Source organism: Xiphophorus couchianus, chromosome 13 (genome assembly GCF_001444195.1).
Source record: "Xiphophorus couchianus chromosome 13, X_couchianus-1.0, whole genome shotgun sequence".
NCBI classification, from domain to species: domain Eukaryota; kingdom Metazoa; phylum Chordata; class Actinopteri; order Cyprinodontiformes; family Poeciliidae; genus Xiphophorus; species Xiphophorus couchianus.
Window position 1 is genome coordinate 10,589,245 of NC_040240.1, and position 14,852 is coordinate 10,604,096.

The 14,852-nt window shown below is 39.8% G+C and overlaps 1 protein-coding gene across 1 annotated transcript in view; it reads right to left on the minus strand.

The window, feature by feature from the left end:
• The window catches only part of gabbr2 (gamma-aminobutyric acid (GABA) B receptor, 2), a 187,452-nt gene extending 176,426 nt beyond the window's left edge, over positions 1–11,026 (minus strand). The window contains exon 1 of the mRNA XM_028036005.1: positions 9,982–11,026. Within this exon, the coding sequence (XP_027891806.1) occupies positions 9,982–10,296 (315 nt within the window). The 5' untranslated portion in view covers positions 10,297–11,026. The remainder of the gene's footprint in view (positions 1–9,981) is intronic.
• Positions 11,027–14,852: the final 3,826 nt, after the last annotated feature.

Consider the following 14,852-nt stretch of genomic DNA (forward strand, 5'->3'; position numbering starts at 1 on the left):
CATTTTCCGTGCACAGAACAACAATGTGGGTGTTTTTCTTCATACCCCAGCTTTTCTAAAGTAGCATATCTTATTTCACCTCCATCTCTTTGCGCTCCTATAGCATGCTTTCTCTCTTATAGCAACCATTATCCCCTCCTTTCAGAGCTCATCATCCATCCTACCAACCTGTTTGTATCTCCTGGGTGATTTCGCAGTGCTTGTCCCTCTGAGTACTGTAGTACAGGCAGAGAGTAACTATTTGTTTAATGCTAATGACAGCCAGATGACAGATTTGCCACCTTCTGGAGTCATTATGCATCACAATGACTTTTTTTAAAGATAAAATATGAAGAACACACACCAACAGACATGGGTGATTTTACAATGACATTTACATATCTGCTAATTTGCACATCTGATTTCCTTAAAAATGTTAATTTGTGTCAACTGATTAAAATTATGAAGAATTAATTACAACAGAAAGATTTTACAAAAAGCAAATTTTTTTCTAAAAGAAAGGTGCCTTTTAAATACAATAGAATATTGAATAAAATTATGTAGAAGGTGTCAATTTATTCCCTGATTAGAATGTGTTCTGATGAGGCTTGTTTGCCAAATTTAGAGAACCTTAAAAAATAACAACAACCTTCAAACCGGTATTAAGCCTGTAGTTTTATATCAAGCTCCTCCAGGATTCCAGAGTATATATATATATATATGTGTGTGTGTGTGTGTGTGTAACACACGTTAGATAAAACATCGTTTAGGAACAACTTCCCTCTTTCTTACTGATCACAACTCAGGTTTACTGGAATGATGGCGATAAAATTTGCGCTAAAAGGAAGCCTGGGGCTCACTGTGAGCCTGAGGTTTGAGACAATGAAGTTTGAATGTGATTGAAGGCTTCCAGTTCAGCTGAGCGTTGGCTATGTTAGTTGCACAATTGTTTACTTCAGTTGTCTCCACAAACATTGAAATTATGCCAAATTATGAAATCCATGTGACGTTCTCACGAATGTCTCAGTTGATTTGCTGCAGCTTTACAGAACTGTTCGAGGAAAGCCAGAGGTCAAAATGGTTGAAACAAAGAAAAGCACAATTATATTTTTGTATTAAAAATTTTAAACTGACTTTCAATTAATACAATGCCAGAGTTAATCATTTAACACAGCTCACACCAAGAATGAGATTGGATAATATTAAAGCACTTGGTTATGAGCTAAATAAATACAATTTTAAAAAAGCCTTTGCAGATCAGTAGCAGGAAAAGATCAAAAAGAATCAAATGTGTAACAGTGGCATCAACAGCAGCATCCTTCTTATTCTATTTTAGCAAAATGCTTCAGAGTAATTGCCTTAATGTTCAACAATGTCAGTGTGGGATGATTCAGTCCATCTTGAAGAATTGCATTTACCAACTGCTGAGATATTCTCAAATGTGCCTCCACCTACACATCCACTCAAAGAATATCTCCCATTCTTCTCCAACCTGCTGTGTGCACATTTCAATTGCTTTACAAGCAACAAACACAGCAGCTGGTTACTGTGGTTTTGGATTAAATTTACCTGTTTTTATTGTGAGTACTTGCCCAGGCTCTTGGGGACATCAGCATGTACAAATACATTGCAAATAATGTCAAGCTCACATTAAATAAGCGAGATTGTGAAAAGACAGTGAATCTCAGTCAGACACAGTGTCAATCATTTCCAGGTCGACCTTTTTAAAATTAAAATATAGCCATAAAACTCCATGTAAAAGTAAATTATTTTCTGATTGCTCTGTTGTGATAGAGTAAAAGTTTTGTTTTAGAGAGGTTTTGGTTTTTCACCACTCCCCTTATGAAGCAAAGCATAGATTGAGGCACTGATACTGTGTGGCAGGATGTGATGGGGCAGTGAGTCCGTTTCTACTGGAGCTTAACAAAAATTCACGCATAGCTGCTTAAATAACTACAATATCCTGGCTTTAGGCATTGCTACGGGGAAAGCACTTGAGAACAGTCATAACCATATGTGTGAGTGTATGTGCGACACGCCTGTCTGTGTGTTTCAATTATGTGTGTGTCACAATATCTGTTGTAAAGCCAGCTTCAGGGCTTATAAAAGACTTTTATCACAAAGGCTCAGTCGTCTCGCTCAAGCCCTTCAGGCCACTGGCAGCCCTGACTCAGACAAAGGTCAGCAATTACTGCTCACATTTAGTAAACTTTATTGCAGTGCAAAGCCAGACATGATTTTTTTTTTTTTTCATATTAGAAATTGCATTCACAAAAAACAATGATTTTCATCAGACTTTTCTTTTTTTTGACATTACAACCACAATCCTCAATGTATTTTACTAGAGTTTTGTGTGAATCAAAGTAGCTCACAATGTTGATGAGAAAAGGGAAATTAAACATGGTTTTCACAGTATTGTCTGCTTTTGTATTAAGCCTCCTTTATGCTTGTTCTTCTAATTAAAATCCAGTGCAACCAATTGCTTTCAGAAGTCGCCTAATTAGAACGTTTACCTGCATTCAATTCCAGTATATGTATATGGTTGTTCTGCGAAGGCCTTAGAGGTTTGTTAAAGAACACTGGAGAACAAACAGCATCATTAAGACTAAGACACACAGAAAGTTGTGCAGACATTTAAAGAAGGGTTGGGTTATATGCCCTGGTTCCGAGCTTCATTCCACGATAAAACACGATGGTGTTCTCCTCAGCAATCCAGGGAAGTCTGCCAGAGTTAACGGGAAAGAGGGTGGAGCTAAATAAAAGTTCTGGAAGTAAATTTGATTGAAGAAGCAAAAGGAAGTTGGATCTAATATGATAGTTTAGATCAAACCAAATTCATGTTTTAGCATGGCCCAAGTCAAAGTCAGATTTAAGTCAAGCTGAATTTGCTACAGATTTAGTCTGTTCTCCATCCAGTGATATCAAGCTCAATATAATTCATAAATAAAGACAAAAAAAGCGTAGTTAATGTAAAAAGCTGGTAGAGATGCAACCCAAAAGTCGTTCTACAAAGTACTGACTCTGTGGAGGTGAATCCAGATACGCGTCTCACAATTCAGACGTTCATTTGTAAAACCTTTTGATTATGTATCATTTCCCCTGTCCAGTTTGTATTCATGCACAAGTTGGTGTAGGTCTTTCACATCGGATCCCTACAAAACTTTGTGTTTGGAAAATAATAAAATATAACGTTCAAGGACTATGAATACTTTTGCAGAGGACTAGAGCACAAAGCATTAGATCTCAAAAGCTTTTGCACATACTTGATTGCGTGGAGCAATACCTTTTCTTTTTTTTTTTCAAACAGCCATTAAACTCTTTAGACCCAGAGAAACAATGCAAATGGTTTTACATTATGAGCCAATACGAATTAGGAGGTTGGTCATTTCCTCTTTCCTGCGCTGAAGATGACATAACCCTATTTCGGGATTTCCATCTAATAGCCCTACACATCTCTCTCTCACTACTCTCTCCCTACTCTCTGATTCTCCCCTGAGATCCTGTTCATTCTATGAGAAAGGCTGCTCCACATTGATCCCTACTATCTGTGTCAGGTCAGCGGCTACAGCCAAGCTCAGCACTATCCGTATGCCTTGAGAGAACCTTAACTGTGACACGCTGCTGTCTCCTACTATCCCAGAAAGTTCAAACTCTTCTGAGAGTGGTGGCGGGCGATCTTCGCTGATCCTTCTGGGTCACGACGCAGCACTAAGGAGATGTCAGATATGTAGATAACATGCGATATCAAGCCCTGACATAGACGACGCTGCTTCGTTTGAGCCCGTCAGATTCTTTTATGCGACAGCTTCGAGGTGAGTTGAATTGATTGAATCAGCAAGTTCAACCAAAGGTTACTTTGCGACGCGCTTTCTGCGAATGCAAGTGGCTTTGCCACACTTTGCCACAGCAGTTTCTTCACAGCCACAAGAGGGCCAACAACTCTGAACTGGCTTGGTTTGACTTGAGACCTGTGTTTAGCAGCACAGTGACCTCCATTATGTTAATGGGTTTTCACTAAAAATCTAACTTCTTCTGACAAAATGACAGAAAGCCTTACAGACGCTCAGGGGGGTGTTCAGCCTCCTGTGAACAAGTGTACTGTACAGTGGTTTCAGGCTTGCCAACATGTGCACAAACATGACATGTCGCATCTAGCCCTTTGAGGAGGAGCAGTGTGGGCAGCCTAGATCTGCCCACAGTATCTCTGAACATAGGTCACCACCATCACAGTCTCAGGGGTCCACTGTATCCAGACATATACTATAAATACATACATGCTGTAAATGCATCTGGTGGAGCACACATGGGCAGGAGATGCATCCCCAGCTTACAGAACGAGTGTCTTTGAGGTTTTATTGATTTGCCTTTAAAAGATGCATGAGATCACTCTTCTTTGACAAGCCAGAACTTCAGGAACATGAGAGCTAAAAAAAAAAAGTCCAATCCCTTTAAGAACTCCAATTGAGCCTGCAATCTCTTCTACAAAAAGGAAAAGTGCTGTTAAAGTGCTCAGGGGAGTGAAATTTTGAGGAGATTACATTGATTTTCTTGTTGTCTCAGATGAGATTATAATCATCACAAACGTGGAAAGTAAAAGGTAATTGGATGACTGTGAAAATCCCTTTTCTTAATTTAAATTTTATGATGCTGCTCAAATGAGGAGAAAATCTAAAATTTAGCATGTGAAAATTGTTTAAGCTGAGGTATGTTTATTATAGTAGAAAATGTATTTAACTGCAAAGGGACCACAATGTTACTGTTGTTATTCACTTGATTATTATAAAATGAATGGGGAAAAAAAATGTCAGATTGAACCGATCATGGACCAGGATTTTTTTTCTTCTGCTTTTACAATCAAGCAAACCTTTGAGTGTTTGCTTTTACTTTGATTTGGCTTTTAGCTCAAATCATTTAATTAAAATGCCTTTTTTTATCAAACGCCTCATGGAGACAATTAGTCTTATGGTCCTATCAAATCCATCTCAACAGTCTTAAACCCACTTTGTGTCTTAGTTTTATAACATTGTAATGAAATATAACAATTTCTTTTAGTCACAGAGTTTCACAAGCTACAAAGTCTATTTAACAGTTGAAGTTAAATCCTTAATGTGAATGAGAGAAAACTTGCATGATAGGATTTTCTGGCTATTTCTATATTTCTTCCAACACGTAGCAGTTACAGCAGTTTGCTGAAATATTATTTTGCCATAAACATTTTCATATTCCATCATTTTTATGTATCTTACTAGGATTTTAGTTGATGGGCCAACAGAAAGAAGTGCTTCCTTGTGAATTTGAAGGATTTGTGTCTTAAGATGTTCACAAATAAAAATCTGAAGAATGGTAAAGATTTGCATTCTGTCCACAGTTTCACCACATTTTATAACTTTTACAGCTGTACATCACTGGCAGTACATCTGTACTTGCAAATCTAGAGACTAGACTCAAACTTCTTTCCAAAATATAACAACATTCAGATTGGATGGAGATAATCTGAACATCAATTTTTAGGGTTCTTCACAGATTCTTAGTGGGAGCGAGGTCTGGGCTTGTCTGAGCCATGTACTTAAAATCTAATTCTTGGCTCATCTGATGAAAACACCATCTTCTGCATTTGCTGTGTCCCACTACTTGGCTTACTGCAAACTTTGAACAGGAGCTATTGTGCTTTTCTTTGGATTTTTTAATTGCTTTGTCTTCCATTAAAAAAAAAGTGGAGCACATGATTAATAGTTTTTCTGTAGACATATTCTCACACCTGAGCTGGGATTCTCTGAAGCTCCTTCAGTTGTTACCATGGGCTTCTCTGATTAATCTGTACATTTCTGATACCTGAACAAATTACACATAGTTTAACTCTGTTTCTGAAAGCAATTTGTTCCAACGGAGGGTATATTTAGAGGAGTCAGTGTGTAGGCGATTAAATTAGTATGTCATATTTTTCACAATGCAAATGATTTTTTTTTTTTTAAATGAAAACTATATTTTGTTTTCCAACTACTTCACCACTTTGTGTGGTTATTTAACATCAATTCTAAGTAAAATACAATCTTTGTAGTTATAACGTGATAACATATGAAACCGTTTGTGAACACTTTATCTCTTTCCTAATAAGGTCATTTTTCGTCCCACTGACAGAGCAATATCATAGTTCTATCACTCATCCCATAAGCTGGTAAACTAGCCTACCACCCACTGAACACCCAAAGTCTCTCTTCCATCTTCTTCCAGTGCTTCCTGTCCCTCCAAAGCTTTGATCCTCTAAGCCCTGAGAGCTTCAGTATCAGTCCTTGGTTACACTAAAACCCAAGCTCACTCATCTAGAGTTGCAACAGAGGACCAACATGTGCCTCTCTGCTAAGCCTCTCAGTTGATATAATCCTTCTTGCTTCTTGTCTTCCCCAAAAACAGTCTGCTTTTAAACCAAAAGATGCATTATCAGTTGAGCTTTGAGTCTAAAATGCCTAAATTACTGAAACATCTGAGGAATGACGCGTAGGCTGATCACAACAGTTTTACACTATCTCCGAGATGCTTATCTACAGCCCATTTTCCTCTGCAGTACTTTCAGCCTCCTCCTTGCTCTAACTAACCTTCTGCTCTCAGGCCTTTCACCACCGAACAACCCCAGAGTGCCTCTCTATCAGCATCACTAGCACCACCACCCAATTCCACACCACCAGGGGAAATGGACTGGGCCTGCTCAGTCTACCGATGGCTCCACTGACAGGGGATAAAGGGATAAAAAGCCTCTGCTCAGGGACTGATTACTTACATCTGCCAAACTAAATCCCAGTGCCCACATCGTAGACACTCATACATGTGCAAACATCACAGGGAAACACTTGGCCTGCTGCTAGCAGCAACAAATGCACTCATGCATGTATTGTTTTCTGACATAAGCATGTGGTATGCAGAAAACTATGTATATGTGTGTGTGTGGGGGGGATCGGGGCGCGGGAGTAGGCAGGCGTGGGTGTGTGTGTGTGTGTAAGCAAATGGCCTAACAACATTTAATCAAGTGTAAGTCAAATATGATTTAGAAGCAAATATTTATTGAAATAATAGATGGCAAATCGTTAAAAGCACAACCTCTAAAAAAAGAATAGATATGGTGACTAATATTTATTTTTGACTTTAGAGTTGTTCGAAAACTTGATCAGCATTCTAAATTAAACACTGCAACAGTGTGCACCCTTTCACCTTAACATTGTACATAACAAAGGAGTACAATCTCATAAGTTGTCCCTGATTGGCAGTATTAGAGAACACTGGCATTCCCAGCAAGAGGATGTGAGGGTGGCCCACTGACCTCTTGCTTCCAGCTTGCTTTCTCTCCAGGGGGATTGGAGGAGGAAAATCACATCTCACGTAACATATTAATCCTTTGGTTTCTAAGCATGTTGCCTCTGAGGCTTTACCCTGGTCAACAGAGCTTTATATGTCTGTTTCACACAACAAACACACATGTGCACATACAAGGGTATGTTTGCCAGAAAAAGCAAAAACAGTCCCTACCAACTTATTGATGACACTGGTTGTATCTGTATTTGATCTGCAACCTTATGCAAATCAGAGACAGTACTTTGGTTAGCTTATTTCAGTAGTGTCAAAAGTCAGACCTCGATGGCCGGTATTCTGCATGTTTTACTTCTCTGGATCAACACACCTGAATCAAATGATGGCTCATTAGCAGGGCTCTGCATAACTGACATGCATAGGAGTTAGTTTGACCATTTCAATCAGCTGAGTTGGAGCAGAAACATGTTTAAAACTGGCAGGACACTGGACCTTGAGGACTTGAGCTGGACACCCATGGCTTAGTCAGTTTCTCATTTCCTTGTATAAAGACAGCCTGTTAAATTGGCAAACATGGTAATATGTGGCCTGTAGGGAACATGAATTACCTGATCTTACTGAGAACAACTTCTTTTTTTTTTGATCAGTGAACACACCACACAACCAGGTTACAATAAATGGAAAACTCTTCAGTGAGGACATTGTTGCTAAGTGAAAAAGTGGTTAGCTACATGTTTACTATCCCATTGTGGGGGTGGGCGGGGGTGGGCGGGGGTGTGTGTTGGTGTGCGTGTGTGGTTTAATCTGTAAGCAAAAGTTTCACTGTATAAAGTGGACTGATTGAAGTACACCAGGGGCGCCCGAAGTCGGTCCTCGATGGCCGGCATCCTGCATGTTTTAGTTCTCTCCCTGATGGTACCAACAACCTTTTCAGCATGTCAGTGTTCTTCTGAGGCCTTCTAACGAGCCATTATTTGATCCAGGTGCGTTAAACCAGGGAGAGAACTAAAACATGCAGGATGCCGGCCCTCAAGGACCGACTTTGGGCACCCCTGAAGTACACCAATGTTTATTTGCCTACTTTTGAGATTTTAATGACATGTGTCATGGGACATATGATATTTTTGTCAAGTATGCTATTTTAATAATGCTAACTGTGTCTTAAATGCTGTAATTTTGTTTGCTTCCAATATAAATAATGATCACTCAGGGCCAGAATCCTTGAAAAAAGAAAGTTTAAAGTTGTTCTTATGTCTTCTAATACTGTTGCAAAGGATTGGAAATAATACACAAAATTATATGATTAAGACGGTTTAATGATGCAAATAATTCAATAAAAATGTTTGTTTGACAAGTAAGCAAAATGACATGTGCTTCTGATGGATTTAAATATATGATCATGACATCTGCATAGGTAGAGTACACATACAAAATATTTGATGTATCGGTTCATCTTAAACATGGTTTGTTTAAAAGTTATGTACATTTTTTTTGTTAGTACATTTTCATGTCATCCCAGTTTACCATATGCACTGAGGCTGTTTGGGATGGCATTTAAAGGTGAAACAGATTACACAAATTCTGATTAACTGTTGGAAAGTAACAAAATTAAATGCAGAGAACCACTAAGCTCTCCAGCAGGGGTTAGAACAGGGGTTACTAGGTGTTGTGTGCTGCAATGGTGTCAATTAATATCACCCTAATAATTTTTTATCAGAATTTGTACTTCCATATTTTTCTTTTAAGGTTTGTTAGTGTGCATAAATAGAAGTTGAGACATTTAGGTAGAGGAAGAAAGTGCAAAAATAATGGAGTGGGGGGAAAAAAGTAGGGAACATAAACAACAAGTGGAGGGAGGACCTGATGGAAAGAACTAAGAGTAGTTTAGAGAAACAAACACTTTGAAAATGTAAAGCCGTTAATAATTATGAAATGGATCTCACAAAAAAAAAATCTGTGTTGTAAATTACACACCATGTCTGAATGACACTACTCTGTGAACTGCAATAAAAACATATATATAAACTTTTTTTTCACATTCCACTGAGCTGACACTTTGAGGAATTCAGTATGAGACGTTTAGTTTAACAACACTTGACAATAAAACTCAAAATTCATCTTATATTGGGGTAAGGGGATCGTCCACGGTGGCTCTAATGCCAGAACCCCACTGTGCAGTGCTTAGTTGCAGCGAGATTTGCCTCCGTTTAAAGAGGGACGCATCGCGCATCCGATTACCGCCATCTTCAGGCGTGATAAGAAGCGTCTCTTTAATCTCCAGGGAGATGCACTGATTCGTGACTGAAAAAGCAGCGTAGAAAGTGACGTTTGCAAAAAGAAAAAAAAAATAGAGCGCAGCGTTTGACTGAAAGCCAGTTTGGTGAATGGCATCCTAAGATTGTGGCAACTAAAGAAATGTTTACACCAGAGCATTTGACTCAAGAGTGGCAGGATGATGCAGTGGCTGATGGTGACATCAGCGATGGCATTATAACCCTATACTGTACTGTCGATCACGTTGGTGCAATGGGAACACAGGCACCACAACCAGGAAGGCACGGACTCCAAACACAACAAGAAGCAGCGTATCCGCCGTTTGGACACACACACAGCAAAGCGCTGCGAGGGTGTGCACTCACACACACGCACACGCAAGCACGTGCACGCATCGGGCGACACGTGCACTCACACACCCGCGCTTACCTCAGTGTCATAGATTTTGGTGATGAGTGAAAACGGGTACTCCCCGGAGTCGTTTATGTGCTCGATGGCCAGCTGAACCGCTGGTTCGATTCCCTGGCTGATGCTGCTCATCAGGGCCGACTCATTCATTGGCATCAGCACCATGATGTTCAACGCTTCTTCCTTCTTAAGGAACCAGCTGTTGTCCTGTTCGTGTTTGGTGCGGTCGTTGCACACCTTTGCCACGCCGGGGTGAAATAGCAACGCGAAGAGGAGCAGGCGTCCCGCTGGGAGGAACATCTCCCAGCCGCTGCAGTCCCTCCGGGTTGGAGCCATGCTGCCGTGCAGGGCAGGAGGGGAGAGGGGGGGGGTGCGACCAGAATGAAATCCCACCGTAGACCTCACTGCCCGGGCATCACAAATTCGGGATGCTCAGATGCCCACCTCTGAATGAAAATTCCTAATTTAAAGCAGAACATGCGCAGCAGCCACCCCGCAGTACAGGCAAACTGAAACAGTATTTCTGCTTTCGAACCAACACCTCCGTGAGAATATTCCGAGGGCTCAGAGTCGCGTTGCGGGGGGAGATTTACAGCCTCCCCGTGTCCGTCATCTAAACGATTTTCTGTAATTCAGAACAGCTCCTCAAGCTTTAATCTGAAGCACTTATCACAAGACGTTCTGAACGACGCCCGAGAAACACGGAGAAAAACAAGCCCATAGATGTAGATGGAAAACAATTACTCTTGCTGGCGGTTCTCTCCTCCGGAGTAAATCCCCAGCCAAGATATGTCAAATGTGTGCATCACTGCCAAACGCGGAGTCAGTGTGGGGGGGGGGGGGAGCTGTGAAATCGAGGTAAGACAGTAATGCGACAAAAATAAAAATAATAATAATAAAAACAAAGAAAACACGGAACAGCGCTGAAGTTAAAAAGGTTGACTGCACAAGTCCGAAAAAGAGAGAGGTCGGGAGAGTTTGTCCTGACAGCCTGCGGGACTGGGATGCTCATCTCCGATAGTGCGTCAGAGAAGCGCTGCTGCCGCCGCCGCTGCTCACCGTGCGCGCAAGAGGGAGCACTGAATGTGGAGGAGGAGAGGAAACGAGGGAAGGAGGGGGGAGATGGTGGAAAAAGCTGCATAGGCTTTTTGCGGGGCAGACTCAACGGCTTCACAACCAAAGGGTGATTTACTGTGCTTTTATGTTACATCAGATAGACGGAGGTCCAAAACCACAGAGCGGGCTAAGTAAATGTATAAGTGTTTTTGTTTTTTTTGTGAAAGTGATCAGCATGTCGCGCTGTCACATAAAAAAGATAAGCTATATTTTTAGTTCCTCGTTGGAACTGCTGAGCCTCGGGATGAGGATTGTTCTCGTGCACAGGCAGCTGGGATTTGATTCCCTGTGCAGCTCTGTAACACCTGCCGGGTTTTTTTGTTTTTTTTCGTTTTTCCGTTTTCTTTTATTTATTTATTTTTTTATGTGTTAAACAATATTTACCCAGGTGGGAAAAAAAGTGTACCAAGTTTATTCATTTCTAACATACTTTTCCAGAGAAAAATAACTGTACTGTACTGTTTTAAGGGTTTGTTTTTATATCCCAGGTACATTACCTCATACAGCCTATTTAAAAATTTATCATGGAAGTGCGACAGAATGGTATATAGAGATGCAACATCCAATAAAACTTCCCTGGATTTGGATATTTTTGTCCAAAAAGACGGTGAAGTAATAACTTCACCTGGACCACTGCCCTGCATATTTTATGCAAGTCTCTGCTCCAGAACTCCTGATTTAAATAATTGCATGACCTCCTCTGCAGCCACCAAGTGCTGCAGAAGCCTGTTAATCACCTGCTTATTCAAGTCACCTGTGTGGTAGAGGGGAAACACCTAAAACGTGCAGGGCAGTGCTCCCTGAGAACTGGAATAGAGAAACACCGACTTGGTCTAATATCTATCCATCACCACTATTTGGGAAACATGGAATATTAGGCCATGCTTCTCTGTTTTGGAACAACTGGCCAATGAAGAGGCATTAGCTCTGTCCATGGTGCTGAACTATCCATGCCATTCTGTTGATGTGGCTCTGCTGACCATGTTTCTCTGTGGAGAAAATGTGCACCCTGGGGCAGTGTGCACATTTTGTTTCCTGGCTATTTACAAACAGATTTCTATTCTCAAGCAGCACAGAATAAATGTCTATATATATATATATACACCCACACAGACACACTTTTTTGGAGAGCTTTTGATACTTCAGGGTATTGTTTAACCTAACTGGGGACAAAAAGAATTATAACAGAGGACAATTATTTTTAGTTGAGGGGAAAAAAGGTAGTGTTTCCCCTTATTACTTGAAATAATTTCAGTGAAATGCCCCATGCATTCTTTCTTCAGTCCAACATTGGTCTGAAGAAAGCTTGACCCACATTCAATTTCATCTATGTTCGTGGGTTTTCTTTTCACATGTACAGCCCACTTCAAGTCACCTATTTTAATTACCGGTACTTTGATATCTGGGCTTTGACTAGGCCAAAATCTTTCAGTTTCGCCAGTTCTGGGTGGACATCTTACAGGTATTTTGGGACACTTTCATGTTACAAGGTCCAGTTCTATTTGATTTTTCCCAACATGTAGCCCACATATTCGAATCACTGGTGTGTTGCATGATACTGATTGGGTCTTGTCCAGCTGCACCAAAGAATCTTATGTAATGTTCAAATTTGATTCACCAGATTCAAAAACTGAATGTTTGAACTTTAAGGGTAAATATCTTACAAGACTTTTTACCTGTACTATTCCCCAGGCAAAGTTTATACATCATTTATTCTGGCCATATGCAAAAGGTTTTTTCCTTCTTTTGCCACTTAATTTTTTTACCCCTCTCCTACATTTTTTTCCTTCCTGCAGTGTTAGTGTTCAACTTAAAAGACAAAATAATCATTAGAAAAACATTTTAAATATTTACATCTGACCTATTCAAATGTTTTAGAGCAATCAGAGTCAGTGCCAAACATGGTAAACTCTTATGAAAAATATAGGATGTTTAGTTCTTCAGTAGTTTGTTATGACCAAACTCTGCCAAGTGTCAGTGGAGGTAACAAAAGTATCAAAATAGTAAAACAGGAACTGAACATTTTTACAAAAAAAAAAACGAAGACAAAAGCAAATCACAAAAGCCAAGAAATTTTGACAAGAGGTGAAACTGAAACTAATCAAAACCAAACAAAGCTTTCGCTATAAAGTCAGTCAAATACACCACTGGAAAGAACCATCACATACTTTTCAAAGAGAAGAAATTATTTCACAGCTCGTTCAAACTTTAGCACAACTAAAATTCACAAAGTGAACTCTCAAATTCTAACAAGCTTTTAAAACGCAAAGACAGAAGCATCTATTTGTACTTCCATTAATGCAAAATGTATAATTAATTTTCAAAATAGATAGAATGTATAGACGTAATTGTCATATTGTGATTTAGGATAGAAACATGCAGGCAAGAACCAGGAAAAAGGTGGCAGGTGAAAAACTAAGTTTTAATAATCAATTTTTTAAAAAAGGAAAATATTTATAGAGCTATCCAAGATAACAAGACATCGATGGGATGAGTAACAGTCAAGGTGCTGGATAATCACAACAAGCTATGCAGAGACCAACAGCAGCTCCACAGAGAAACTCGTAGAGGAGCCAGTGGAGCACAATGAAGTCAGGGAGTTATGTATACCTTGTGGAAGGACTGGAAATAGAGGAACTAGAGGAGTTAATCGGAGTGAAGTGGAAAGAGCTGAGGGAGATTTCAGGCAGAGGAGAAAGAGGTGAGCTGTGCTGAGAAGCAGCCTGAGGAAGGGTAAAAGATGAACAGAGAGGACCAATGGACGGAAGGCCATAGATCAGGGGTCTCAAACTCCAGTCCTCAAGGGCCGCTGTCCTGCAGTTTTTAGATGTGCCACAGGTACAAAACACTGGAATAGAATGGCTTAATTACCTTCTCCTTGTGTAGATCAGTTCTCCAGAGCCTTAATGACCTAATTATTCTATTCAGGTGTGGTGCAGCAGATGCACATCTAAAAGTTGCAGGAAAGCGGCCCTCAAGGACTGGAGTTTGACACCCCTGCAATAGATCTAAACAAGGAAAAAAACAGACAATATTATAAACATTAATCTAAAGAAACAAGTCTCAGGACAAAAGATAATAAGTGCATAAATGAACTAACACTACCCCAAAGCAGAGATAAATCATGCTGTTCCGACTGAAATGTGGCTAACCCTAATATTTTTTTTAAAGCTCATTTGTAATGTGAGGCCTTGCAACTTTTACTCCATAGGCTACATTCTGATGCTGCTCTTGTTAAAGGTTTCTTTATACAAAACTCTTCTGCATTTTGAGTTTTATAAGACATGGCTTCAGATTAATTAAATCCTTCAGCCAGGTTTTGACCTGGCTAAAGGTTGCCTATGTTATATTCCTATTTCATGCACTCTTTCACTAACAAAAGATTATGGGAAGAGAGAGTCTGTGGCTCCTCGAGGCTGGAGAGAATTTAAAAACAGGGACGAAAATGCTAAAATGCAGAAAATTAATTATGCTCTTCTTTTCAAACATATAATAGTCACCATGTCGCTCAGTGTTCATCTCTCTGTAGTTGTTCTTTTCAACTCTGAGAAGTCCAGATGAAGAAGTAGGTCGAGCTGAAGTCCCATCTGTTTTACACAAAACAGCATTGATCCCTACTCAGAACATGTTTTCCCACACCAAGACAGCTTTGAATAAGTCATATTAATCACATATAGCAGCAATAAATGTAATTTTTGAAATATTGAAGTAAAAAAGTTACAGCTATCCATTAGTATGACTGATTAACCAATTGATTATGAAACGTTTTGTCTGAT